Source organism: Dipodomys merriami, unplaced genomic scaffold (assembly GCF_024711535.1).
Source record: "Dipodomys merriami isolate MVZ:Mamm:240054 unplaced genomic scaffold, mDipMer1.0.p SCAF_14, whole genome shotgun sequence".
NCBI lineage: Eukaryota > Metazoa > Chordata > Mammalia > Rodentia > Heteromyidae > Dipodomys > Dipodomys merriami.
Genome location: NW_027202715.1, coordinates 15,174,100 through 15,199,951, shown reverse-complemented (window position 1 = coordinate 15,199,951; position 25,852 = coordinate 15,174,100). Strand labels below are relative to the sequence as shown.

Below are 25,852 nucleotides of genomic sequence, written 5' to 3'. Positions count from 1 at the left end.
TTGTTTGTTTCCTGTTTCCACATAAAGAGGTCCAGACTGAATTTGTTGTTATTGTATTATGTTGGTTTTGGTCAAGAATACTACATAGGGAAGGAAAGGGGAAGAGAAGGGAGGGGAGAAGAGGGAAGAGAGGGGAGCTTCGAGACAATTTTGTGCTTCTTTTCTGGTAGGAGTCAGCAGGCACATGGCTGCAGCCAGCTACACTGCAGGTGATGCTTCATTTGATGGCTTGATAGGAAATGACTCTGGCTTCTGCAATATAAAGATTAAAACATTCCCCTTTGGGGCTGGGAAGGTGGCTCAGTGGTAGAGCGCTTGCCTTGCATGCCTGAGGCCCTGGTTTGATTCCTTAGCACCACATAAGCAGAAAAAGCCGGAAGAGGTGCTGTGGCTCAAGTGGTAGAGCACTAGCCTTGAGCTGAAGAGCTGAGGGACAGCGCCCAGGCCCAGAGTTCAGGCCCCACAATTGGAAAACAAAAACAAAAAAACAAAAAACATTCCCCTTTGTAGTTAGGAAGGACTGGTACTTTGAGATTCATGTGACTATCTGGCCACTACCAATTCCTCAGTACTGACTTTGAATCTGTTCAGGATCTGTGCTTGAATGAGCTTTGGCTCTTGGTGGTTACAAAATTACTACGTTTCCAATTCTAGCACTTCTTCTACATCTGATAGATGTAGGGTTTTAAAATTATACCATACATTAGTTGCACAAGAGGGTATTTCAGCCAGGTGAGCCAGGTGGCTCACACCTGTATGCCTAGCTATACAGGAAGCTGAGATCTGAGGATCATGGTTGAAAGCAGCCTGAGAAGAAGAGTCCATAAGACTCTTAACTCCAAGTGACCACCAAAAAGAAAAGACGTAAGAAACAGAGGTGTGGTTCAAGTGTAGAGGGCCAGCCTTGAGTGAAAAAGCTAAGAGACAGCACCCAGGCCCTGAGTTCAAGCCCGACTACCAGCCCAATGGGGAGCAAGAAGTATGTGTTTAATCACAAAGTCAATCCCACCAAGTTCTTCCTGAGCTTCCCCTATTCATGATTTGAACTCTCCTCCTTCCAAGTAAAAACTCTGGCTCTCAACGCTACAAAATATGTTCATACATTTTCCCTATCCTAATTATATACACCAAACACTTCCAGAATTACACTGGACAGCTGCCCCTGCTCAATAGATCCGAAGATGCTCCTGCAGTGTTTTAAGATATGTAAGGTAACTCAGTCACGAGAACAGAGAAGCCCCATTTTGAGAGGTTGAGTTGGGAATCTTTATTGTACAGCTGGTGGCTGCAAGTAGACTCCTGTCTCAAAGACCTGCAGCCCCTCAAATACACTCAACACTGTCAAAAAAAACTGAGCCATGAGAGCAGGAGGGGAAAGAAAGAGCAGAAAAACAATACCAACAAACCGTATCAATTCCAATGGAGAAATGAAGTGGGATGCCATGGTGACTAGAGTGGAGAAGAAGACACAGGCACACAAGGCCTGGCATAATGGTGCCTGAGCTCATCCAGTCCTAAATAGTGTTGGGGCATGGGACAGGGGCATGGGAAACTCAACCATCTTCCACGTTCAAGGCATAGCACTGACAGTCCAGAAACCTATAGTCCAAGTTCCCACCCCTGCCTCTAGGAATTCAGACATGCCCATAACCTGGGAGGTAGGACTTCACCCTCCTCCACCATGAAGACAAGATGACCCAGTTAAAGCCAATTTCCTATCCACCATGTGGCCAAGATAGCGCTGGCTAGATCCAGTCTCCCCATTTCAATGGTATTGTTGTTGTTGTTTTATTTGGCTGATTGGAGATAAATGTCTCACAGTTTTGTCTGCCTTAGCTGACATTGAACCTGGATTGTCAGATCTCAGCCACTCGGGTAGCTAGGATTCTAGAGCTACAAATCAGTCATTCTTTCCTCCTTCCTTCCTTCCTTCTACTTTCTTTCTTTCTTTCTTTCTTTCTTTCTTTCTTTCTTTCTTTCTTTCTTTCTTTCTTTCTTCCTTCCTTCCTTCCTTCTTTCCTTCCCCCCTCTCTCTCTCCCTTCCTTCTTTCCTCCTTTCCTTCTTCCTCCTTCCTTCCTCCTTCCTTCCTTCCTTCCTTCCTTTCTTTCTTTCTTTCTTTCTTTCTTTCTTTCTTTCTTTCTTTCTTTCTTTCTTTCTTTCTTTCTTTCTTTCTTTCTTCTTTCTTTCTTTTTTTTTTGGCACCATCCCCGAGCTCTTTTGTTCAAGGTTAGTGTTCTATCACTTTTAGCCAAAGTTCTGCTCCTGGTTTTCTGGTGTTAAAAGTCTCACCAACTTTCCTGCCCTGGTTGGCTTTGAACCGTGATCCTAGATCTCAGCCTCTTGAGTAGCTAGGATTACAGTCAGGAGCCACCTGTGCCTGGCTCACCCACTCTCCTGATACACCCCAGGGTACCCAGCAGTCATAACTTGTCTCTTTCTCCAGTCATCAGATGCTTCCCCAAGACCCTGCCTAGCTTGCCTTTTACTGAAAGTAAAAGATGCTTCCCCAAGACCTTGCCTAGCTTCCTGGTGGCTGGCAGACCCACTGGTTCAGAGCCAGTACTGTGTGTCAAAGATCAGCCTCATCCACCAAGCCATCCTGCCACAGCCAATTCCAAGCTCCGAACTGCAGCCAGCCATGGGAGGAGGCCACTTCCTGGCTACCCATCCCCCGGGGCATCAGAACCTCAAGTGCAGATTCTGACAAAGGTCCAGCCACTCAAGATGAAGACCCTTTTAACTCGGGGTTTGATGAGGACAATCAGCAGGATGAACTCATTGCTCAGCCTCAGTGTCTAGACTGGGCAATCTGTCAACTTGGGTGCTTATGAGCTCATTTTCCTTCAAGGGAGATGTACAAACTCCTGATAGTGCTGGTAATTCTCACTTGAGTCTTTCCTCCATTTCTTTCCACTTCTCTCACTATGCCTTTGTCTTGAGAAAAAATATTAGTCTATTAATTTTAAAAATATTAGTTTCTATTACTTGTACTAATAATGGGTTTCAGAGCTGGCAGCTGGTGGCAGACTTCTGTAATCCTAGCTACTCAGGAGGCTGAGATCTGAGGACTGTGGTTCAAAGCCAGCCCAGGTAGGAAAGTCTGTGAAACTCTTCTCTCAAATGTATTTCCAAAACCTGGGAGTAGTGCTGTGGTTCAAGTGGTAGAGCTCCAGCCTTGAATGAAAAAGCCAAGTGAGAGTACAAAGCCCTGAATCCAAGCACAAGTACCCTGAGTTCAAGCCCCAGTCCTGGCATACACACACACACACAAGAGAAAGAACAAGAGGACATCATTTTCCAGATACTTTCCTATAGCTCTTGTTAGACTGAAAGAGGTAATGAAGAGGTAGGTAGGCAGGAGTGGCACAGGTTTCATTCAGGAGAGAAAGCCCATTGAGGGTCTCAAGCAGAAGCTTGGATCCAATGCTTCTTGGAGACTGGGGGGCTTTTATGGGTGATCAGTGGAAAAGTAGTGAGAGGCCCTGGCAGGTTAGGGAATTGTGTGTGGTTTTGGTACATAATGGGTGGCCTGGGCTGTGAAGGTAATGAGGAAGAGGAGAGGTGGTGGGATCTGTATCAGGTGACTAGAATGGGTGTCCAGGCAACTCTAACAGATCTCTCTACCTTTTTCCTCATAGCATTGGTTCAGATCTGTACACACTCTTCAACTACAGACTGGGCACTTCCCCCAAATACGCCCTACTGACATGGGAAGCACTGCTTTCCTCTCATTCCTCAAACTGCTTGGGATTTTGTCTGGCCAGAAAATAATCACGGAGTTCCAATTGATCTGAAAAACTGACTTCCTTTCCCTGGAAGCTCCTGGCCACAGGCCTGTTTCTGGGTAGCTCAGGAGACACCCAATCCTGCTACCTCTTGTCCATGATTCCCTCTACCTGCCGGGTTTGTTGCACCTAAGCACAATACAGTATTTAGAGCATAGTGACTTGTAAGTAAGTCTTGTAAGTAAGACTGGGTAAGTCTTTCAGATCTTTCTCTTCCTTTCCAGAGATGTCCAGGTGATTGAGCTGTGAGCAGAGCATTGGCTGTCTGGACAATTTGCCCACAGGTACAACCTCAGCAATTCTTTGAATCTGGATGCCTGAGGTAGACAATGGACCTTCGGTGGACTCAGTGTGAGAAACAAATTGTGAAAGGACTAGAATCAACAGTGCCTTTTCCTCTTCAGCAAGGCTAACTGCTTAGAGCTAACAGGCAAAGATGGAAGCCAGTCAATTCCTATTATCCAACGCAGGCCCCCTCCCAAAAAGGGAGCTCTTCATGCTTCCTATGGTGGTGTTGTCTGCAGGCCTTGTACAGAGAGCTCAGGGCCCAGTTTCCTCAGCCCCACCATTTCAACAGTTAAGGCAAATTTTCTAGAACTCGGCCTCATCATTTTAGCTGCCACATTAAAGCCATCCTCTGTGAACATCCAGAAAAATGTTGAGATAATGGTAAGTCAGTGATAAGGGCCATCAATGGAAGACTGACTTACTAGAAAGAGGAAGGTACTGGGCAGCTGTGGCTGAGACTGGCAGCTGTGTGGATCTTCAAATAAAAGGGGCAGCAGGGGCTGGGAATGTGGCTTAGTGGTAGAGTGCTTGCCTAACATGCATGAAGGCCTGGGTTCGGTTCTCCAGCACCACATAAACACAAAAGGCCAGAAGTGGTGCTGTAGAGTGGTAACCTTGAGCAAAAGAAGCTCAGGGACAGTGCCCAGGCCCTGAGTTCAAGCCCCAGGACTGGCAAAAAAAAAAGCAATAGCAAAGAACTAAGGGAAAAATGTATGTGTCTCATAGAGAGCTACACAAATGTAAGCTATTGTTCTCATCTCATTACTTTATGGTGATAATTGCAATCTGCATGACATATGCAAGGTAGACAGGACTGGCAGGGAAACACAACATTCTATTATTATTCAGTCAAAGGTTCTAAGGCACAAATGTTCCCCTCACTTCGATGTGTATGTGTCTATGGGGGGGGGGCGGGGATGCACGCACATGTGTACCGGTACGTGGGCTTGAACTCAAGGCCCTAAACTATCACTTAGCTTGTTTTGCTCAAGTGATCTACCACATGAACCACCTCCACTTCTTTTTGCTAGTTAATTGGAGATCAGAGTTTCTTGGATTTGTCTTCCTGGGCTGGCCTCTAACCTTGATCGTCATATCTCAGCCTTCTGAGTAGTGAGGATAAGAAGAATGAATCGCCAGCACCTGGCCCTCACCTTGATTTCTAACCTTTTTCTAGAAGAAATTCTGTACAAATCCAGGTGGCCCTGAAGAATGACTCTTTGGGTTGGGTTCCCCTCCTCACATATGATGGCAGCTAAGCTCTGTTTCAAAATGAAGTGCTGAGTTATGATAATTTGCCTCAATTCCCAGGGTGTCTTTTGTCTAACTTGATAACAATGTTTTTCATTAGCAGCCTTTGTTAACTGATCACCTAAAGCGGCAATACGCTACTCATAAGCAATTTTCTGTGTGTAAGATAGAATAAACCATCTTGGAAGAGATCTGCTAATTGATTTGTTTCTTTTAGCAGCATTTTAATTAAGACATCTAGTTGGTGAATGGTGAAATCACTTGTGAGCTAAAGGTGAAGGGCTCTGGGTTCCCCATCCATTGTTTTATGCCCCATACACATCATTTGCTGTCGGGACTCTGGTTTTATTTTAGCTCCAAGTGCAGTAGAGACAGTAGGATATGACAGAGTTACGTCCTGAGAAATTCAAGGCTCACTGAGTGCTTTCATGATGGTGGAAACACCATAGTGTTTTTAGACCAACTCACTAAGCAATTGAATCTTACAGGGCTGTTATTTATGCAGCCCATTATTGGCTGAAATGTCATTTAAGCTGTATGCCAGTGAAGAGTTCCCTCATCAGGAAGCCACATGGACTGGGGTCCTTAGAATGTGGCTCTCTAGCCCTAAGCTTCTTTCTCTACCAGAAATCCTCTCCACCCACTAGTGACAGCTCCTTGTGGATGAGGGTCCAGTGGCCAGTAGCTCTTAGAAGAATTTGGAGTTTCCTGATGAACTTGATTGTGAGTCAAGGCTATTCCAACATGATTATCTCATTCTGTGGTTAAGAAATATGCACTGGACACCAAGGATGGCCTTGCTCTCTTGTCCAGTGTGCCTCTGAGCCCCCCAAACACATGCACTGCTTTGACAAGATACTAGCCTGCCATGGTTTGGGGAATGCCATGCTTCAAGAGAAGAGATAGTGATTCACCACCTCCAGGAAGGAAGAGTACAACCAGCCACAGGGTGTTTGGTGCAGTAGGCCTCAGGACCCGACAGCACAGCTGGAGCTCGGAGTTTCCAGGACTGAGTACCTGGAGGAGGGGGTGATTTAGGAGAATTACTGGACAAAGTCAAGAAATGAAGAATCAGGCTAGGTACTAGTGTTTCACAGTTGTAATCCTGGCTACTCAGGAGGCTGGGATCTGAGGATCATGGTTTGGAGCCAGGCCAGATAGGAAAGGTTATGAGACTCTTATCTCAAAACTAGCCACCACAAAGCCAGAAGTGGAAAGCTGTGACTCAAGTGGTAGAGCACTAGCTTTGAGCAAAAAAAAAAAAATCTCAGAGATAGAGATAGCACCCAAGGCCTGAGATCAAGTCCCAGAACTGGTGTGCATGTACACACACACACACACACACACACACACACACACACACACACACACACACATACATATACACACACAATGCAAATAGTGGAAGGGTTGTGGGATGGGCGTTAGAGGAAGAAATACCTGTGCTGGCCTAGGGAGGCCTTCGCGAGGAAGGAACAGGAGAGGGAGCCTCAACTCTGCTCCCAAAGTTGTGAGTCTTTGACTTGGATGTGGGCCACCCAAGAATCACTGGCTTGGGGAAGGGTCAGATTGTAGACACACGATGCTCTGGTGTCAGAAAATGACACAGACGAGAGATGGATTTTTTCAAGGCAATTAATCTTTGCGCAGAAGGGTACACTGCCAAGCTCCCCAGAGCCAGGCAGGCACCCTGATGAGGTAGCCTGCTATTTTTTTGGGGGGGAGGGTCCAGTCGTGGGGCCTGAACTCTGGGCCAGGGCGCTGTCCCTCAGCTCTTCAGCTCAAGGCTAGCGCTCTACCACTTGAGCCACAGCACCACTTCCGGCTTTTTTCTTTTTGCTTATGTGGTGCTGAGGAATCGAACCCAGGGCCTCAGGCATGCAAGGCAAACGCTCTACCACTGAGCCAACTTCCCAGCCCTGCTATTTTTTTTAAATCTCAACCCGTACTGTCCTTCCTCCTTGTCAAAGAGTTAAGCTCTTGTTCTGTTTAAATTGGTTACCAGGGTAATGGGGTAGTACAAGGAAGTTAGAAATACTCCAACTATCCCACTCAAGTTCCCAAGCAAGTTCCCACTCAAAGGGGGTCTGTCTCATTGTGGCTGACTAGCAACGGGGCTGGGGATGAGGTGGCTGATGGTTACAGTTGGAGATGGTTGGTAAAATCAGTGGAAAGTTCCCACTCCAGGAAAGGGAGTCTATTCTTTAATTCATACCTTTGATGTGGCTGACTGGTTACAAACAACACAGATGATAGCTACAGTTGAAATCAGGAAGCAAATAATCCCTGGAAATATCAGCACAGAATTGTGACTGGCTACAAGATGGAGATACTTTGGTTTGACGCAAAGATTGCTTTTCTCACAGTCTGCAACCAGGTCCTGGGTCTCTAACTTCAACTCTTAGGAAGAAACCAAGACAGGCTGTATTTGAAAGAACAAACTTCATGTTTCTGTAGGATTCATATCCAAATATTGGGGTTATAAAGGCTTATGTGGACAATCAGCACATTCTTGGGGACCCATGATATGAGAAGAAGGCTCTGTCCTCCACAAGGAAAGTCTACAGAAGGCTCACACCTGTAATCATAGCTATTCAGGAGGCTGAGATCTGAGGATCTGAGATCTGAGGACTGCCTGCCCAGGAAAGTCTGAGACTTTTTAAATATATATATATATATAAATGATTTTTTTTCATTTTTTATTGTGAAAACGCCGTACAGAGGGGTTACAATACATGAGCAAGGTAATGAGTACATTTCTTATCAAGCATTGTTCCCTCCTCCTCCTTTGTTTCCCCTTCCCATCCCTTCCCACCTCTCCACACCCCCCCAAAGTTGTAAAGTTCATTTTTCAACATAACATCTTGTATATCTCATTGTTGAAATGGGTCCACCTGTATCCCTATTTTAAAAAGTTATTTTTTCCCTTCCCCTCCACAAATTATACCAACATCAAACACAGTGAAAATAGGGGTTATACCATGGGGGAGGGACATACAAAGTAACAAAGAAATCATCTTATAAATATGTTAGAAACAATCGCAAGAAAGAAAAACCATTTGAGTTCTTATCTTGGGGTTCATTTTACCTAACGTCAACTTATCTGACCATTTCTGCTTATCTCAGACGTATACTAGTTATTGCAAATAAGGGAAACCATGGGACCTACGTTTCTTTGGGCCTGGCTTACTTCACTTAATATAATTTTTCCAAGTCTTTCCATTTCTTAACAAATGGGGCAATGCCATTCTTTCTGATGGAGGCATAGAATTCCATTCATCTACTGAGGGGCATCTGGGTTGTTTCCATATCTTAGCTATGGGAAATAATGCTGCAATAAACATAGTTGTGCTGGTAGCTTTAGTATGGTCTTGTTTGTGATCATTTGAGTAAATGCAGCCTCTTATCTCTAATTAACCACTGGAAAACCAGAAGTGGTGTTGTGGTTAAAGAGGTAGAGTGCTAGCCTTGAACAAAAAAAGCTTGGGAATGGGGAGGTGGGGAGGGAAGGCATGGTAGGGGAAAAACAAAGGAGGGGGTAACAATGCCTGATAGGAAATGTACTCATTACCTTGCTCATGTAACTTTAACCCCTCTGTACAGTATCTTTACAATAAAAATATATATTAAAAAAAAAACTTGGGGGCAGTGCCCAGGCCCTGAGTTCAAATCCCATGAATAACAAAAAAGAAAGAAAGCAAGAAAGCAAAGTCTATAGGAAGGCCTGCTTAGATGAGAAGAGGCTGAGCCCAGAAGAGCCCAAAGTTAGGTGGAGAGATAGCCTGAGGCAGACGACCTACATGAGGTGGATTTGGGCTATGCTCAGGGCACCGCCGCTGACTGACACTTTTCCTTCTGTCATTTGTCCTCATCAGATTCATTAATCATCCTTCAAAGGAGGTGATTTCCCCCCACAAATATGTTACCATCAGATGACAAATGAGGGGCCTATCTCCCAGGCTGAGGATATAGAGTGAGAGACTGACCCTCAAACCTCACTTCCTGGCCTATTTCCAGTCTAAAGTATCCATGGCCCTGAATTTCAGCTGACCAATGTTTTTCTCATTTGTGTCTGTGCAGGACAGAGCAGTGTTATAACAAAAGGGCTTTGAGACTGAGTTCTGTAGAGTCATCCAATTTAACCAGCAATACTGAGAGTGGAGGTGTGGCTCAAGTGATAGAACATGAACTATGAACAACCAAGAAAGCTGAGCAAGAGTATGGAGCCCTGAGTGCAAGATCCAGTACTAGCACGCCTGTGTATGTGTGTGTGTATCTGCACGCATGTGTGTGCATGCACGTGCATGCGCACGCATGTGTGTGCATGCATGTGCATGCACACACACACAAAGAGCCATCCTAGCACACCTGTGTGTGTGTGTGTGCGTGTATTTGCACGCATGTGTGTGCATGCATGTGCACACACAAATAGCCAAGCACTAGTGTCTCATACATGTCATCTTAGCTACTCAGGGACAGCTGAGGGGTGTGGTTAAGAGTCAGGCTGGGCAAATAAATCTGATAGACTTTTTATTTCTAATTAAGCAGCAAAAACCAGGAATTGGAGTTGTGACTCAAATGGTAGAGTGTCAGCCTTGAATGAAAAAGCTAAGCAAGAGTGTGAGACTGTGAGTCCAGGCCCAGTACCATTATAAAAAGAAAGGAAGGGAGAAATGAGAAAGAGAAGAAGGTGGTAAGGAAGAAGGTGAAGAAGAAGAAAAATAGAAGTAGAGGAGGAAGAGGGTGAATAAGAAAAGGAAAGAAAAGAGGAGGAAGAGGAGGAGGAAGAGGAAGAGGAGCAGAAGAGAAGAAGAGGAGGAAAAGAAGAAGAAGAGGAGGAAAAGAAGAAGAAGAAGAAGAAGAAGAAGAAGAAGAAGAAGAAGAAGAAGAAGAAGAAGAAGAAGAAGAAGAAGAAGAAGAAGAAGAAGAGGAGGAGGAGGAGGAGGAGGAGGAGGAGGAGGAGGAGGAGGAGGAGGAGGAGGAAGAAGAGGAGGAAGAAGAAGAAGAGGAGGAGGAGGAGGAAGATAGGATTAGGGCTGAAGGTAAGGCTTAGTGGTAAAGGACTTAGCTAGTAAGTGTAAGACCCTGAGTTCAAAATCCAGCAAAAACAAAGCAAAATCAAACAACATATGAAAATAAGGAGATAAAAAAATGTTACCAAGTGAATGGTAATGAAAGCAAAGCAAAGCAGCTGGCTGTGGTGCGCATGCCTGCAGTCTGCAGAGTGTATCCATAGAAGAGGGTGACAAGCTGCCACCTCGTATGGATTACATGGTGATCCTCTTGAAACAAACAAGGAAAACTGGGTAAGTCGTCTATCAAAAGACATTGGATTCCGTTTTTTAAAGCTTGATACAAAGAAAGGCACAAAGAAAGATATGTGTCCCTGATATTAGATGTCAAACAGACAGCTGCCACGAAGCTCCCTGCACCTGACCACACTGCTCTAACAACAACGTGCCACACGCACAGGAGAATGCACGCCAGGCTATAAACCATTGGGACCATTTAAGAGTTTGGAATTTGTATGAAGCCACAGCAACCCACAAAAAAATCATGTTTTTTTTTTGTTTTTTTGGGGGGGGGGTCCGGTTGTGGGGCCTGAACTCTGGGCCTGGGGGCTGTCCCTCAGCTCTTCAGCTCAAGGCTAGCGCTCTACCACTTGAGCCACAGTGCCACTTCCGGCTTTTTTCTTTTTGCTTATGTGGTGCTGAGGAATTAAACCCAGGGAGTCAGGCATGCAAGGCAAGCGTTCTACCACTGAACCACCTTCCCAGCCCTCATGTGTTTTTTTTTTTAAAAAAAGGAAAAGGTGAAGAATTGAAATTGTGCTCTCTACATTGACTGACCACAGTGAAATAAATGTTCTAAGCTATTTTAAAATGTGGGCTGGGGGAGGGAGAGCTGTGTGGCATCTGTGTGGCGTGTGCAAGGCCCTGGGTTTAATCCCGGCCACACACACATTTCCAGCGAGAGGAGAGGAGGAGGGAGATGGGGAAAGGGAGGAAAGGGGAAGGGAGGGGAAGAAAGGAGAAAGGAGAGGGGAGGAAAGGGGAGAGAGGGGAAGGAGACAGGAAATGGGGAGGGAGGAGAGGAGAGGAGAAGAGAAGAGGAGAGAGGAGAGGAGGAGAAGGGATGGGAGGAAAAGAGGAGAGGAGAGGAGAGGGGGGAATGGGAGGGGAGGAGGAGGAGGAAAGAAAAAAGAGAAAAAAAGAAAAGACAGTATTAGTTACAGCTCCAGGCTTCAATACTAACTCTTTACCAACTCCATCTCTACAGCATTCATGTGGAATCCATTCTCATGTGCACACACATGGTTCTTGTCTTTTACATAGTTTGCCAATTTTTATGAACCGAAATTACTGCCAATGTTTAACTTGCTTTTAAAATGTGTAGCATTTCTCATTTGTGTTACTAAAAACCACATGTAATGGAAATCCTTGTGTGCATTCTTTTGGCCGACATGAGAATTTCTCTGGGAGGAATTTTTACTTCTAAAAAGCCACCATTGACACATGGCCTGGCTGGTGTGGAAAGGCCTGTAGGCCAGTATTCAAGGGGTACCTGGTCTCTGTCCAACATTGGAACAAAGCCTGCCCCACCCTTGCCTCTTTGCCTGAGTTTTCATCTCAGGTTTGTCTCTAACCCCATCATGCCCTTTCTCTCCTTCCCTTTAGGAGCAGCTAACTTGATGCCTTTTTCATACGCATTGGTTAGAAGATTGCCGAGTGCAAGTGACCTGTAATCCTAGCTACTCAGGAGGCTGAGATCTGAGGATGGTGGTTTGAGGCCAGCTCAGGCAGAAAAGTCCCTGTGAGATTCTAATCTCCTAGTAATTACTCAAAAACTGGAAGTGGCACTGTGGTTCAAAGGGATAGAGTGCTAGCCTTGAGCAAAAAGAGGTCAGAAACAACACCCAGGCTGAGATTGGGCTCCACAACTGAAGAAAAAAAAAAGGTTGGATAATGTCTCCATTGGTACAAAAATCTCTGGACACATGGCCAGACATGGAGTCCAGAAACTGTCCTTTCTTCCTGCTGGCTGTGGATTTACAGCTCAGCCTTTATGGAGCACAGTTCTAGAGAAAACAATACAAGGAAGCCTATATGCCCGAAATTGTGAGGGGGCATTTCATGGTCCCAAACATCAACTTCAGGCTATGAGGCCCTACTCTACTTGCACAGAGAAGGTGACAGGCAGAGCATCAGATGGTAGGAAGGGCATCACCCTCAAAGAATCAGAGTTCTCACAACTTCCAAAGGACTGAAACTTACCTGCCTTCCTTCCTTCCTTCCTTTTTTCTTTCTCTTTTCCATTCTTTCTTCCTTTTTCTTTTCATGTGCCAGTACTACTTGCCTCTTTGTGGCTAGTGTTCTACCACTTGAGCCATGCCCTCAGTCTGATATTTTGCTGGTTAATTGGTGATGGAGTTTTGCAGACTTTTCTGTCAGCATTGGCCTCAAACTTTACTCCTCCAAGTCTCAGCCTCCTGAGTAGCTAGGATTATGTAAATGAGCCACCAGTATTGGGTTGGGAATGAAGCTTTCTAGTGTGGAAATAATCCTCTACAGAGGATTCCTTTGGAAGTTTTCCAAAGTCAAATCCTCCATGTAGGAAAGATAAATATTGGTCAGGATAACAAGATATAGCCCTGGTCAGACTAAAATCATTCCATTTTCAGTGACTTTCTAAATGGGATGGTAAAGTTATCTGAATGCTTCATAACACCACATTGAACATAAGGAAAGAGCAGGGAAGGGGGTGGCTCACATCTATAATACTAGCTACTTGGGAGGCTGACATCTAAGGATCAAGGTTCAAAGTCAGCTCAGATAGAAAAGTTGGTGAGACTCACCTTCAATTAACCACCACAAAGCTGGAAGTGGAGACTTTGGCTCAAGTGGTAGAGTGCCAGCCTTGAGCAAAAAGCAAGAAAGAGTACAAGGGCCTGAGTTCAAGTCCCAGTAACCAGCGCGCACACACACACACACACACACACACACACACACACACACACACACATACACAGACCACTGAAGGGGAGGGAAGGAAGGAAGGGAGGGAGGGAGGGAGAGAGGGAGGGAAGGAAGGAAGGAAGGAAGGAAGGAAAGAAGGAAGAAAGGGAGGAAGGGAGGAAGGAAGAAAGGGAGGAAGGGAGGAAGGAAGGGCACAACAATGTGACAGCCTGCAGGCAGGGACTCTCATATCCTCAGACCCCCACAATCACCTCCTGGCCCCATGTGGAGGCCTGGGTCTGTCTTCCATCAGCTATGAGTGAGAGCAGCCCCCATATTGAGAGGGGGGTTGTGCGTTGTGACTACTAGCTTCAGCGCTGTGTGTGTGTGTGTGCGCTGGGATTTGAACTCAGGACCTGGGCATTATCCTTGAGCAATTATGCTCAAGGCTAGCACTCTATCACTTGAGCCACAGCTCTATTGTCAGCTTTTTGGGTGGCTAATTGGAGATGAGTCCCACAGGAAATTTTCTGCCAGGGCTGGCTTTGAATCTCGATCCTCAGATCCCATTCTCCTGAGTAACTAGGATTACAAGCGTGAGCCACCTGCCCCTGGCCTAAGCCTCAGCTTTTATGCATTGAATTAGGGAAGCATTTCATCTCTCTAATTAGTTCTCATTTACAGTATGCTTTGCATGTGCCTGGCACCATTTCATTTTTATTTTTTGTAACCACCCATTCACTTTTATTTTTTATTTTATATAGTTTTTTAAAAAAATTATTTATATACTTAAGTAGTTGTACACAAACATTTCAATTCAACACGTCCGTTTATGAGTACAAAGCATCTTGATCGCTGTCACCCTTTCCATCAATCTCCCAGATTTCTCTCGACCCCACCCATCCCTTCAGGTTTCTTGGTTCCATTTTCACACATGTACATTGAAGACTTGGACAGTTTTCGTCCACTCTTTCTCTATTCCTCTGTCCCCCTTTTCTTGATTGCCTTCCTGCCAACCCCAGTGACAACACATTATTTCAGCTTCCTGGTGTTTGTTTTTTTTGAACTGTAAATCAGTTGCTCAAAAGAGTTACACCATTGCAATTCTCCCTTGTGTATACCCTACTTTAGTCAATTTGTTCGTGCATATATGCATTCTATATAAGTTATCATATCTGTTTATAATTTTAGATCTAACTTCCACATGGGAGAGAAAACATGTGTCCTTTGTCTCTTGGGCCTGACTTACTTCACTTAGCATATTTTTTCAGGTCCATCCATTTCCCTGTAAATGATATACATTAATCTTCCTGATGCATGAGTCAATTTCATATATTTCACATCTTCTTGATCTATTCATCCACTGTAGGGCCTTCTGGGCTATTTCCCTAACTTGGCTTTGGCTGACACTATTTTAAATAAACTTTGCAAAGCTGTTCTAGGCTTTACAGAATGGAAATATGGATTCTTGGCCTCCATGAGATATCTTCCAATCAACACATCTTAAGTTGAAAATGTCACAAAGTCGAACACATTCAATACACCTCACATACTGGCTGCCACAGCTCAGTGATACAGTGTGCTGAGGAGTTTGGTCCCTTCCTGTGACTTTGGCTGCCTGGGACCCGTAGCTTGCTACCTCCTTAGCATCATGGAAGGAAGAACTCCTTACTTTTAAAGTCTGGCTTTTAAAGTCTGGTGCTGTAGCTTAGCAATAGAACACGTTCTCAGCATGTGCAAGGCCCTGTGTTCAATGCCCAGCACTGCAGAGAAAAATAAATATCAAAATCAGTGCCGAGTGCCAGTGTCTCACACCTGAAATCATAGCTACACAGGAAGTTGAGATCTGAGGATCTGGTTTGAAGCCAGCCTGAGTAGAAAGTCTGGGAGGCTCTTATCCCCAATTAACCACCCAAAAGCTGGAGTAGAGCTGTGGCCCAAGTGGTAGAGCACCAGCCTTGAGTGAAAAAGCTCAGGGACAATGCCAGGCCCCGAGCACCTAGCACCCAGCACACACACACACACACACACACACACACACACACACACGTACATGCACATGCACATGCACACAGAAACACAACATTCAAATTGTTCCTCCTGAACGGCTTCAAAAAGTGTGCTTCAGACCATCCTACATTGGGCATCTGCTGTACTGTCAGGCTGGCCTTCCCACTTTGCTCTCCTGCTTAGGAGAGAGAAATGGTGGGAAGTGAAACAAGGGCTGGGGTGGGGCTCCCGAGAAGGAAAAGACACAGAGGAGCCTCTGGGAGGCTCTGATGGGTCCTGGGCAATCTGGCTCCATGGATTCCAGTTCGAGGCTCTGATGCCTGAGCCATAGTCCTGCAACTGTGCATCCTGAGTAACGTGAATGGGGAGGAGGATAGGTGTGTGTGTGGGGGGGGTCCCACACTCTCTTGAGGATGCCATCGAGAGAGAAACAAAAAGATGAGGCAGACAGGCAAGCATTGCCAGTGGCCTGGTGGAGACAAGGCACACCCTTTCCCTCTTCCTGGAGACCCAGGGGAAACTTAGATACGCTCTGAAGAACCACATTTGATGACCCTGGGGCAGACCCACACAGGGGACAGGCCACCGTCTCCTTGGGGTGGGGCCAGCAGTGTCCCAGCCAGATGCCAGAACAACTGAAACTGGCCCCAAAGGAGTCCCAAGATCTTACATGAGATGCTGATTTCTGGGCCTCCCTCTTCTCTCTCTCTCTCTCTCTCTCTCTCTCTCTCTCAGACTGAGAAGTCTGTACTTCTCCTCCTCTCCCTCCCCCTCCTCTTCCCTTTCCCTTCCTTCTCTCCTCTCCTTTTCCCAATCCTCTTCCCATTCCTCCCCCCTCCTCTTCCCTCCTTCTCATCTTCTCCCTCCCCCCTCTTCCTCTCCCTTCTCTCCCCTTCTCTTCCTCTTTCCGCCTCCTCCCCCATCTTCCCCTCCTCCCCTTCCTTTTTCTTCTCCTCCTCCTCCCCCTCCTCCTTGCCCAGTAAGCAGGTGGACAGGACCTCATCATCATAAGGTGTCCCAGCTGCAATTCTTAGTTGGGGTTTGTACCAGCCCACCAGTAGCTAAGAGGCCTTCCTCAGTTGCCTTGGCACCTCACTCATTTTCCTCTAAACTTTGCCTCTCCTCCCACTTGTCCTGCCTGACCATTCCTTACTTGATGGAGACAAAAAGAACTCAAGGTCCCTAGACAGTACCACCATGGTGTGATGATGGCCCCCTCTCCATGCGTGGCTGGTGGCCGGTGGGTGACCAATGCTGACACTTCCTTGGTCTGCTGTCATAGCCTCAGAGGACAAACCTGGGTGGGAGTGGGAGATGGGCTTCCCTCTCAGCCATGGGGGGTGGGCTCACCTCCCTCCCAAGTATGGGAAGAGCCAGCCCACTACTGGGGTGTTTGAGCTCTGCAAACCAGGCTCTGCAGACCAGGCTCTGCGGAACTACTGAGTGCTAGGCCACGCCCCCAGCAGTCCCCAGAGCTGGAGGGGCCTGCTCTGGCTGCCCAGGCCCTGGGTGTGGCTCTCCCTCAGCCCAGCTGGCTTTGATCAGCCTCATCCTCAGCCACATTACCATCTTCTTGTGTCCTTGTTTATGTTGCCCAGAAAACAAATGTTATGTCTTTCCCACGAGGCTTGTTTCTCAACTGTTAAGTTTTAACCCTATGTGAGCAGGGGCAGGCTCCCGCTCCTCACCCTCAGCCTCATTTTCTATATCCGACAATCCAAGTGCTGCTAGTGTTAATGTGGGGGCCCCTGGCCAAGAAAAGAGCTTGCCCTCTAGGGACCACGTGGCCAGAAGTGGGGGCATGGGGTGGGGGAGGATCTTAACCTCAGCCTCATTAGTATTTCAATAAAATTAGAATTCATGCATTGCTCATTTTTCTTATAGCATTTAAATAAAAATTATAAGAGGCAATTGTTCAGGATTAGGTTCCTGGTACTCAGCAGCAAACAGAAACAGACTAAAATGGAATTGATACTGCTGGCTGCCAGTGGCCTGTAATACTAGCTACTCAAGAGGCAGAGGTATGGGGATCATGGTTCAAAGCCAGCCTGGACAGAAAAATCATGAGACTCTTCCCTCTAATTAACCAGCAAAAAAAAAAAAAAAACCCAAACTGGAGGTGTCACTCAAGTGGTAGAGCATTAATCTTGAGCAAAAAAGCTCCAGGACAATGCCTAACCCCTGAGTTCAAGCCCCAGGATTGGCACTAACACCCAAACAAACAAAACTCCACACACGATGAGGTTTATGCTGTGCTAGCTTGTCACCTGTCACATGCCTTGAGTAACACAGGACAGCATGGTTGGGTGAATTAAAAACACTGCCTTCCACTTTTTGAGCTATTTCAAGTTTAATCCCAGTAACATTAGACATAGAATTAGGGCCTATGACAGATTCCTAACAAAAATAGGGCCGAAGCATCCTTTGCCGTTAGCTCTCCTGGGAATCACAATCTGCCTGTTCAGTACAGGTGGACCTGCTGATCCTCCAGCCAAAAAATAGAAATCCCTGCGGCCACGTGCTTGTGAGTTTCCGATCCTGTGTCCACTATCGGGAACACTTGAAGCCCTCTTCTTTGGACGCTGGTGAAAAAAATGCTTTGCCCCACCTATCCCTCCAGGTAGGGAGGAAGACATCTTCCTCTCCCAGCATGGCTGCTCCACACCCATGGATGGCTTTATTCCCCTGCTTCCCCCCCCCACCCCCTCCTCTCCCTCTGCCCCTGGTAGCTTTGACAAAGGAGCAGCAACCCAAGGTGCTGGAAGGCAAGGGCAGGGTGGGCAGCTCACCTCAGGCCTGCTGGGGTTTCTGCTTCGACTTGGATGGTGACTGTTGTTGCGGGGCTTGCTGCTGCTGCTGCGGTGGCGGTTGTTCCGGCTGTGGTGTCTCTGGCTGTAGTTCAGGCATCTGGATCTTGACATGAGGACTGGAACACCGGCTACCTTCCGAAGGGCTGTTTTCCTCCTCCTCCTCCTCCACCTCCTCCTCTCCCAGCTCTTCTAGATTCCGGGCCCTCTTCCTCTCCAGCATCTCTTCAAAGAAGATCTGGCAGCTGAAGCCCTCGTGGATGCCGTGCTGCGCGTGCTCCAGCAGGGCCTCCAGCGTGGGGAAAACCCGGCAGCAGGCCACGCAGCGCAGCCCGTAGTTGGTGGTGATCAGCCAGTCCGGGGGCGCCCGCAGCTCCTGCAGACAGCTCTCCAGGGGGCTCAGCAGCTCCGTGGTGTCCGTGTCCTCGTCCTCGTCGGGCTCCTGGTACGAGGCGTTCTTGCAGGCCTCCAGCTCCCAGTGCAGGTCGGTGTTGGAGGCCATCTCGAAGGAGGAGCCTTTGCGTCGCTGGCGCTTGATGAACTGGGCCTCGTGGATGCGGGGCGTCCTGCTGACGGGTTCGAAGCCCTCCTCGGTCTCCCAGGCCACGGCCACGCCGCGCACCGTCTGCACATGGGTGTAGAGCGCGCACACGCTCTGGGGGGGCGCGTCCTTCGGGTCGTGCAGGCAGGAGCAGCAGGACTGGTACTGGGAGTAGGATTGATACTCGGCCGAGGACTCTGACGACGATAGGGAGCTGCTCCAGCCCAGGAGCCCCCGAGGCCGGGCGGTGAAGAAGATGTCCTCCTGTGGGAGGGCCGGCCCCGGGCGTGGAGATGACTCATCTCTCTTCATGGTCCCTGAGGAGGACAGCCCATCAGTGACCTCTCCCAAGGGATCTGTGTACAGCTTACCTTGGGGGACTGGGGGTGGGGGGCAAATCGGAAAAGGAGTACTCTCAGGAGGGTGTACAGCCTGCTTTGCCCGGTCCTTCCTAACATGAGGATGATCATACCCTCTCATCGGGTCCCAGTGGAGGTCCAGTAGTGTGTGACTTGTCACCATAAACAAAGGATGTCAGTTGGTGACTGACTAGACAGTGGTCCAACCATATAACGCAATTGCCTTCATGGATAAAATGGATGATGGAGGCAGATCTGTAAAGCATTTGCTAAATAAAAGCCAGATTTAAAAAGTCACACAAGCCAGGTGTTGGTGGCTCGTGCCTATAATCCTAGCTACTCAGGAGGCTGAGATCTGAGGATCATGATTCAAAGCCAGCCTGGGTAGGAATGTCCATAGACTATTATTTCCAATTAACCACTCAAGAAAAACAAACAAACAAAATGAGAAGTAGAGCTGTGGCTCAAGTGGTAGAGCACTAGGATTAAGCAAAAGAAGCTCAGGGACAATACCTAGGCCCTGGCAAAGTAACAAAGTACCAAGGACTGGCAAAAAAAAAAAGTTTGCATAATAGGCCTGGTGCCAGTGGCTTATTCTTATAATCCTAGCTATTCTGGAGGATGACATTTGATCTAGAAGATTACATTTCAAAGTAGCCCAGGGCAAACAATCTGTAAGTTGTCATCTTTGATCAACCAACAAAGGCCAGGCTGGGTGGGTACTGGTGGCTCATGTCTATTATAATCGTAGTTATTCAGGAGGTTGAGATCTGACAACTGTAGCTTGAAACCAGATCAGGCAGTAAAGTCTGTGAGACTCATCTCCAATTAACCACTAAAAATCTGGAAGTAAAGCTTACAGAGGCAGTGGCCAGCCCTGAGTTCAAGCTCCAGTACCAGCACAAAAAGAACTCAGCTGAAAGTATGAGTACACCAGCCTGTGAGTGATCACGCCAAGCAAGAGCAATGGTCCTGAGTTCAAGACCAGGAGCCAGAAAATGTAATGATTCCACTGAGACAACATTCTGAAAAGAAAGATAGAGTGGTGACCAAGAACTGGGTGATAGCCGAAAAGTGGCTGATGCATATAAGTTTTGTATCTCAATTGTGGCAATGCTTACACAGGTGTATACACCTGTCACAAATATTCAGAATATATAGGTAAGATTGGTGGCGTCTGTGGATGTAAATAATATCTCACTGCAGTCTGTCTGTAAAGCAGGACCTGGAAACAGTATGGCCAACCCAACCCATCACACTTCCACCATTTGTGACGTGTCCCCTCGAACTCCCATTGTGTCCCTGTCAGCGTGTAAGTTGCTGTGTTTCATTTGACTCCTTTTATATTCAAAGAAACCTTGAGAAATTTCATTATGATTCTCATTGAACAGATGAGGAAACCGAGGTGTGAAGACATTAAATGGCCGGTATGAAGGTGAGATGGCTGCTCATGAAAACATCTGGTGGTGCTCATGAGCACATCTGGGGTGCTTCAACCTGATGTCCTAGGTTAACTCATCAATTAATTTGGTAAGTTAGTAAGTTACTTTGTTAGGGGCTTGAACTAGAGGCCTCATGTTTTGCTTACCTTTCTCTACTCAAGGCTGGCATTCTGTCACTTGAGTCACACCTTCATTTCTCTAGATTTTTGCTGATTAATTGCAGGTAACAGTCTCTTGGACTTTTCTGCCTGGGATGGCTTTGTATTGCAATCCTCAGATCCTAGCCTTCCAAGCAGCTAGCATTATAGAGATGAGCTACCGGTGCCTAGCTCATCTATTTGTTTATAAAGCAGTTTTCCTGTCACTGGACTGCCATGCTGTTGTTGTTTTTTTCAAATGTGCATTAAATACACCACAGTGAATGTTTTACATGTCCATCCATGCACATGCTGAAATATCATACACAGCAGCCTAGGCAATGGCCACTGCTCCTCACTGCCTCAAGCCACCATCCACTTTGATGGGCAGTTCTTAGTAACAGCATGTGGAATTCCTCCCTGGGGAGCATCACTGGCTCACCTCTATCCCTGTCCTTTGACCCACATGGCCAGCATACTCCTACGCTGTTATCCATGGAGTCTGGGGTGGTCACACTGAGTGTGCTCCCATCAATTGATGACTGTTCTCTCCTGTGATTCAAATCATGAAACACCATGATTTGAAACCAGAGCCCAGAGTTGCCATGCTCCAGCATTTCTATGAAAGTTGATGTGGCTGTGCTGAAGCCCTCCAGGTGGCCTTGCCCGAGTGGCCCTGGACTCTTCAGCATCACTAGGATACTGGCTTTATTTTATGACGTCATCAGTGACAGAGGATTTTTTTTCTCCTGTGATTCATGGTAACATTTGTGTTATTGCAGATGAGTCTTATCTGCCTGGGCTGGCTTTGAACCTTGATGCTCAGATGTCAGTCTTCTGAGTAGCTAGGATGATAGTCATGAGCCACCAACACCTGGCCCCTTCTACTCTTTTGAATTCCAAATTCTAATAGTTCTAAAGCGATTGAAAAATACCCATTAATTCAAAGGCAGCACTGACATCACCCACCTCTTGGTAGGCACCTACTTCTTCCCCCAAAGCCTCGTAACTGCACACAGGAAAACACCAGGGGGCTCCAGTGAGCAATTCAAAGTCGTGCCCTTACCTGCAAGAAGAGAGTGAACATGTGTAATTACAGAGACCCCCCTTTAAAAAAACAAGGGGGTACCAGGACAATAGTGAAGCTAATGGAATAGAAAAATTAGTCTACTAATAGACATGATATGATATGTTAAAACATTTAAGTGCTAATGAGAGAGAGAAGAGGATGCTAGACGATCAGCACCCCGCCTCCTCCAATCCCAAAGATTCTGCATCCTTCATTATGGCTTCGAGTGGCCATGTATGCAGGCCCTTAGACATTACATCCCCGTGGCCTCGAGCAGTTCCCCGCTGGACATCACATCCTGGCCCATCGCACCAGAAGACCTGCATGTCAACAGTGGGTTGTGCACTCAGAGGGGTGAGCCGGTACGGACATCCAATCAGAGGGGGTAAAGGACACATGGAGAGCTTATGCAGGGTGCATGGAGCCTCTGATTGGCTCTAGAGATTGGTAAGGCCCACAGGCTGTCCAATGATTGTGAGAGTCACATAGCTCTCTCCTAGAGACACCTTATGAATCCCTGCTTTACACACCCTGAGCAGTGCCCTCCCGTGGGACCCTCCTGCCTAGCAGAAGCTCTGCTTATCTTTTTCTTCAATAATCTTTGATGTTTTATTTTTCCCTCTGTGTCCCTGAACTCATTTATTGGAGACCATGGAGACAAAGGCTCTGATTCAGGTGTTACAGGTTTTCAGAATCACTAACACTAATAATGACTGAGAGGTACAAAGACTCAATAGATAATGAACATTTTAATTTACTATTACCAGAAAATTAAGATTGGTCTCACCTCATGTGAAATGAGAATACTATTTTCATGTATCTCAGAGGTTCTTTTATAATTAAAAGAGTATTGAAAGAAAATACGTTAATGTTTTAAATTAGAGGGTAGTTTTCCCCTCAGTGATATCAACCATTTAGGGGCTTTTTCAATTTGATTGTTTCAAATTATTTGTTGTGTGATCCAGTTATTTTTGTTTGTTTGTTTCAGATTATTTTTCTTTTTATGCTGGTTGTGGGACTTGAACTTAGAACCTGAGCACTGCCGCTAAGCTTTTGTGCTCAGGGCTAGTGCTTGACCTCTTGAGCCATGGCTCCACTTTTGGGGTTTTTTTTCGTGGTTAACTGGAGACAGCAGTCTATTGACTTTCCTGCCCAGACTGGCTTTGAACCTCAGTCTTCAGATCTCAGCCTCCTGAACAACTAGGATGATAGATGTGAGCCACTGGCACCTGACTGTGATCCAGTTTTTATAGAACTAATCAGAAAAACAAAGGGAAGGAGCAGAAGAAACCCAGATGGCTGTTATCCCCTGGAATTATAAAGGAATTACAACCTAAAAATACATTATATACACTGCCTATTTCCATTTATAAGTTAGGCAAGAGTTTAAAATTTTAACAATAACAACACCCAAAGCTATTGAGAACATTAGGAAATTAATTTTTCAGTAACTATTTTTCCCCTGGTACTGGGGGTGTCTCATGCTCTTGCTTGACTCTTTCACTCAAAGTTGGAGTTCTACCACTTGAGCCACACACTCACTTCTGGCTTTTTATTTGTTCATTGGAGATAACACTCTCATATTTGTCTGCCTTGGCTAGCTTTGAACTTCAACCTTCAAATCTCAGCCTAGAGTAGCTAGATATACAGATAAGCCACTGGCATCACGCTTTGTACTCTTATTTTTTTATTGAATTTTAAATTGTTATTTATAAAGGTGATATACAGAGGGGTTACAGTAACATAAATCAGGTTTGTATCTATTGTTAACAATGTAACTTACCTTTCTCAACAGGAGTTTGGTGGTTTTCCACTAAGCAGTTTTCTTCCAGCTCTTTCCTGGGAAACTCTTATTTATACTATAAATGTACATAAAATTTTATGTAAAGAAATATTTATCGTACTTTTTTTTTCAGTACTGGAGTTTGAACTCAGGGCCTTCTGGTTGCTAGGCAAGTACTTTACCACTTGAATTAAACCTGTTGCCTTTGGGGTCTTATTTTGCTCTAGTTATTTTTCAGGTAGAGTCTTTTACAGGCATGACCTCTAACCTCAATCCTACCTAGATCTACAGCTGTGAACCACCATGCTTAACTTATTTGTTGAGGTGATGTCTTGCTAACTTGTTGCCTGGGTTGGACTTGAACCACAAACCTGCTAATAATCTCTGCTTTCTAGTAGCTGTGATTATAGGCATGCCCAGTACTGCAGCATTTGTCATGACAGGAAAAATAGGACATATTACAAAGTACCACCCAAAGAGAGACATCTACTAGGTGATAGTGGCTCATGCCTTTAATACTAGCTCTATCAGGAGGCTGAGATCAGAGGACTGTGGTTTGAAGTCAAGTCAGGAAGAAATGTGAGACTTGTCTCCAATTAACCAGACAAAAGCTACAAGTAGAAGTATGGCTTAAGTGACAATGCACCTTGAGCAAAAAAGCCAAGGTAGATCCCAAGGCCCTGCGTTCAAGCCCCAGTATTGATACAAAGAGAGAATGAGTGAGTGAGCAAGCAAGGAAAAGAAGGAAAGAAAAGAAAGGAAGAAAGGAAAGAAAGGAAGGAAGGAAGAAAGAAAAAAGAAAAAATGAGAGGAAGGAAGGAAGAAAGAAGGAAGGAAAGCAAGAAATGTTAACATAAATGACAGCTATGGAATATCATTCCATAATGGAAGAGAGCAACACATACTGATAGACAAATTCATGTTTTCTGAAAATACAAAATACAGCTATTACAATCATACTTGTGTAAAAAATAATTATTAAATGGACTGGCCTTCTCCATAAGACCCCAAATCAAGTTCTATACTAACTGTATGAAAAGGCACATAGAATCCGGTCAATGTTGGTTCATGCCTGTACTCCTGACTACTCAGGAGGCTGATTTGAGGATCACAGTTCAAAGTCATCTAGGTAGGAGAGTTCACGAGACTCATCTCCAATTAACCACCAGAAAGCCAGAAGTGGAGCTATAGTTCAAGTGGAGCAGTAGCCTTGAGTGGAAAAGGCTCAGCGACAGTGCCCAGGCCTTGAGCTCAAACCCACAGACCAGCCTGCGCACACGCGTGCGCACACACACACACAGGTACATAGAATCATCAGACCTAAGTGAGAAGAGCATTGGTCTCAGAAGAAGAGAAAGATCAGGGGGTAGGGAGTGCTGTGGGAGATTGAATTACCTAAAAATGGCCACACCGAATCCATCCTACCTTCCCTTCTCCCAGTGTTGTGGGACTGACCTCTCATTGTGAAGCTGGAATTTTGGAACTGCCTCAAGAATAGAATACAGAGAAGGATGGCTTTGTGACTAGGAATGCTACATCATAAAAGATGATGCGTCTTCCTCCTGTTTCTCTTCCCATTCTCCTCTGAGGTCATGTTGAGAGGAGGTGAGACCACAGGAGAGACAGAAAAGAGGGATTCTAGATAAAAAGCTCTGGTGAGCTCAGTCAAACACCAGATTTTTGTTTTGTTTTTGACACCAACATTCTTTATTTTGGCTCTCTATGAGTGGTTCTAAAGGTTTGTGACAAGTAGCATTTTTATTTTTTAATTCTCATTATAGAGGTGATATACAGAGGGGTCACAGTTACATAAGTCAAGTCATGAGTACATTTCTTTGAGGATCTTTCCCTCACTCTCTCCCAGTGTTTCCCCCCCTCCCTACCCACAAGTTGTACAGTTCATTTTCCACATAGTGTCTAATGAGTTCCACTGCTGCATTTGTTCACCCTTTGATCATTTCTGAACCAGCAATGTTTGAGCAGGTCATTCTGCTTCCCTGCCTTAGAATCTTCCAGCTGGGACACTGGACCTTACAGAGACAAGCCACATCTTGTGTTCTATCTGATCCCCCACCCAAAGAAACTACAAGCATACTAAAAGGTTATTTTATTTTTTCTGATCCTGGGGCTTGAACTTTGGTCCTGCATGCTGTCCCTGAGCCTCTTTGTGCTCAAGGCTAGCACTCTCCCACTTTGAGTTACAGCTCCACTTCCGGTTTTTGAGTAGTTTATTGGAGATAAAAGTCTCCTGGAGACTTTTCTGCTAGGATTTGAACACAATCCTCAGATCTCAGCCTCCTGAGTAGGTAGGATTACAGGCATGAGCCAGTGGCACCCGGCTAAAAAGTATCTTTATGTACTAAAGTTTGGGGAATATTTGTTACCCAGCCATAGTATTTCAGTGGAAGTTGGTTTCCCCTGCAA

At 45.9% G+C, this 25,852-nt stretch overlaps 2 protein-coding genes across 7 annotated transcripts in view; one reads left to right on the top strand and one right to left on the bottom strand.

The window, feature by feature from the left end:
* Tmem273 (transmembrane protein 273) overlaps positions 1-5,548 on the top strand; it is a 37,163-nt gene extending 31,615 nt beyond the window's left edge. Inside the window, exons 5-6 of one of the 2 annotated variants that reach the window (XM_070020799.1) lie at positions 4,011-4,070; positions 5,106-5,548. In XM_070020799.1, the coding sequence (XP_069876900.1) occupies positions 4,011-4,035 (25 nt within the window). In that variant the 3' untranslated portion in view covers positions 4,036-4,070; positions 5,106-5,548. Of the gene's footprint in view, positions 1-4,010 lie in introns of both variants that reach the window. The other variant, XM_070020797.1, reaches the window with a different exon arrangement.
* Fam170b (family with sequence similarity 170 member B) overlaps positions 1-24,961 on the bottom strand; it is a 30,665-nt gene extending 5,704 nt beyond the window's left edge. Inside the window, exons 1-4 of one of the 5 annotated variants that reach the window (XM_070020794.1) lie at positions 24,884-24,961; positions 21,546-21,642; positions 18,080-18,955; positions 17,633-17,872 (exon numbers count right to left, since the gene is read on the bottom strand). In XM_070020794.1, coding sequence (XP_069876895.1) covers positions 18,081-18,950 — 870 coding nt within the window. In that variant the 5' untranslated portion in view covers positions 18,951-18,955; positions 21,546-21,642; positions 24,884-24,961 and the 3' untranslated portion in view covers positions 17,633-17,872; position 18,080. Of the gene's footprint in view, positions 1-17,632; positions 17,873-18,079; positions 18,956-21,545; positions 21,643-23,428; positions 23,507-24,823 lie in introns of those variants that run through there. The other 4 variants (XM_070020793.1, XM_070020791.1, XM_070020792.1 and 1 more) reach the window with 4 other exon arrangements.
* Positions 24,962-25,852: the final 891 nt, after the last annotated feature.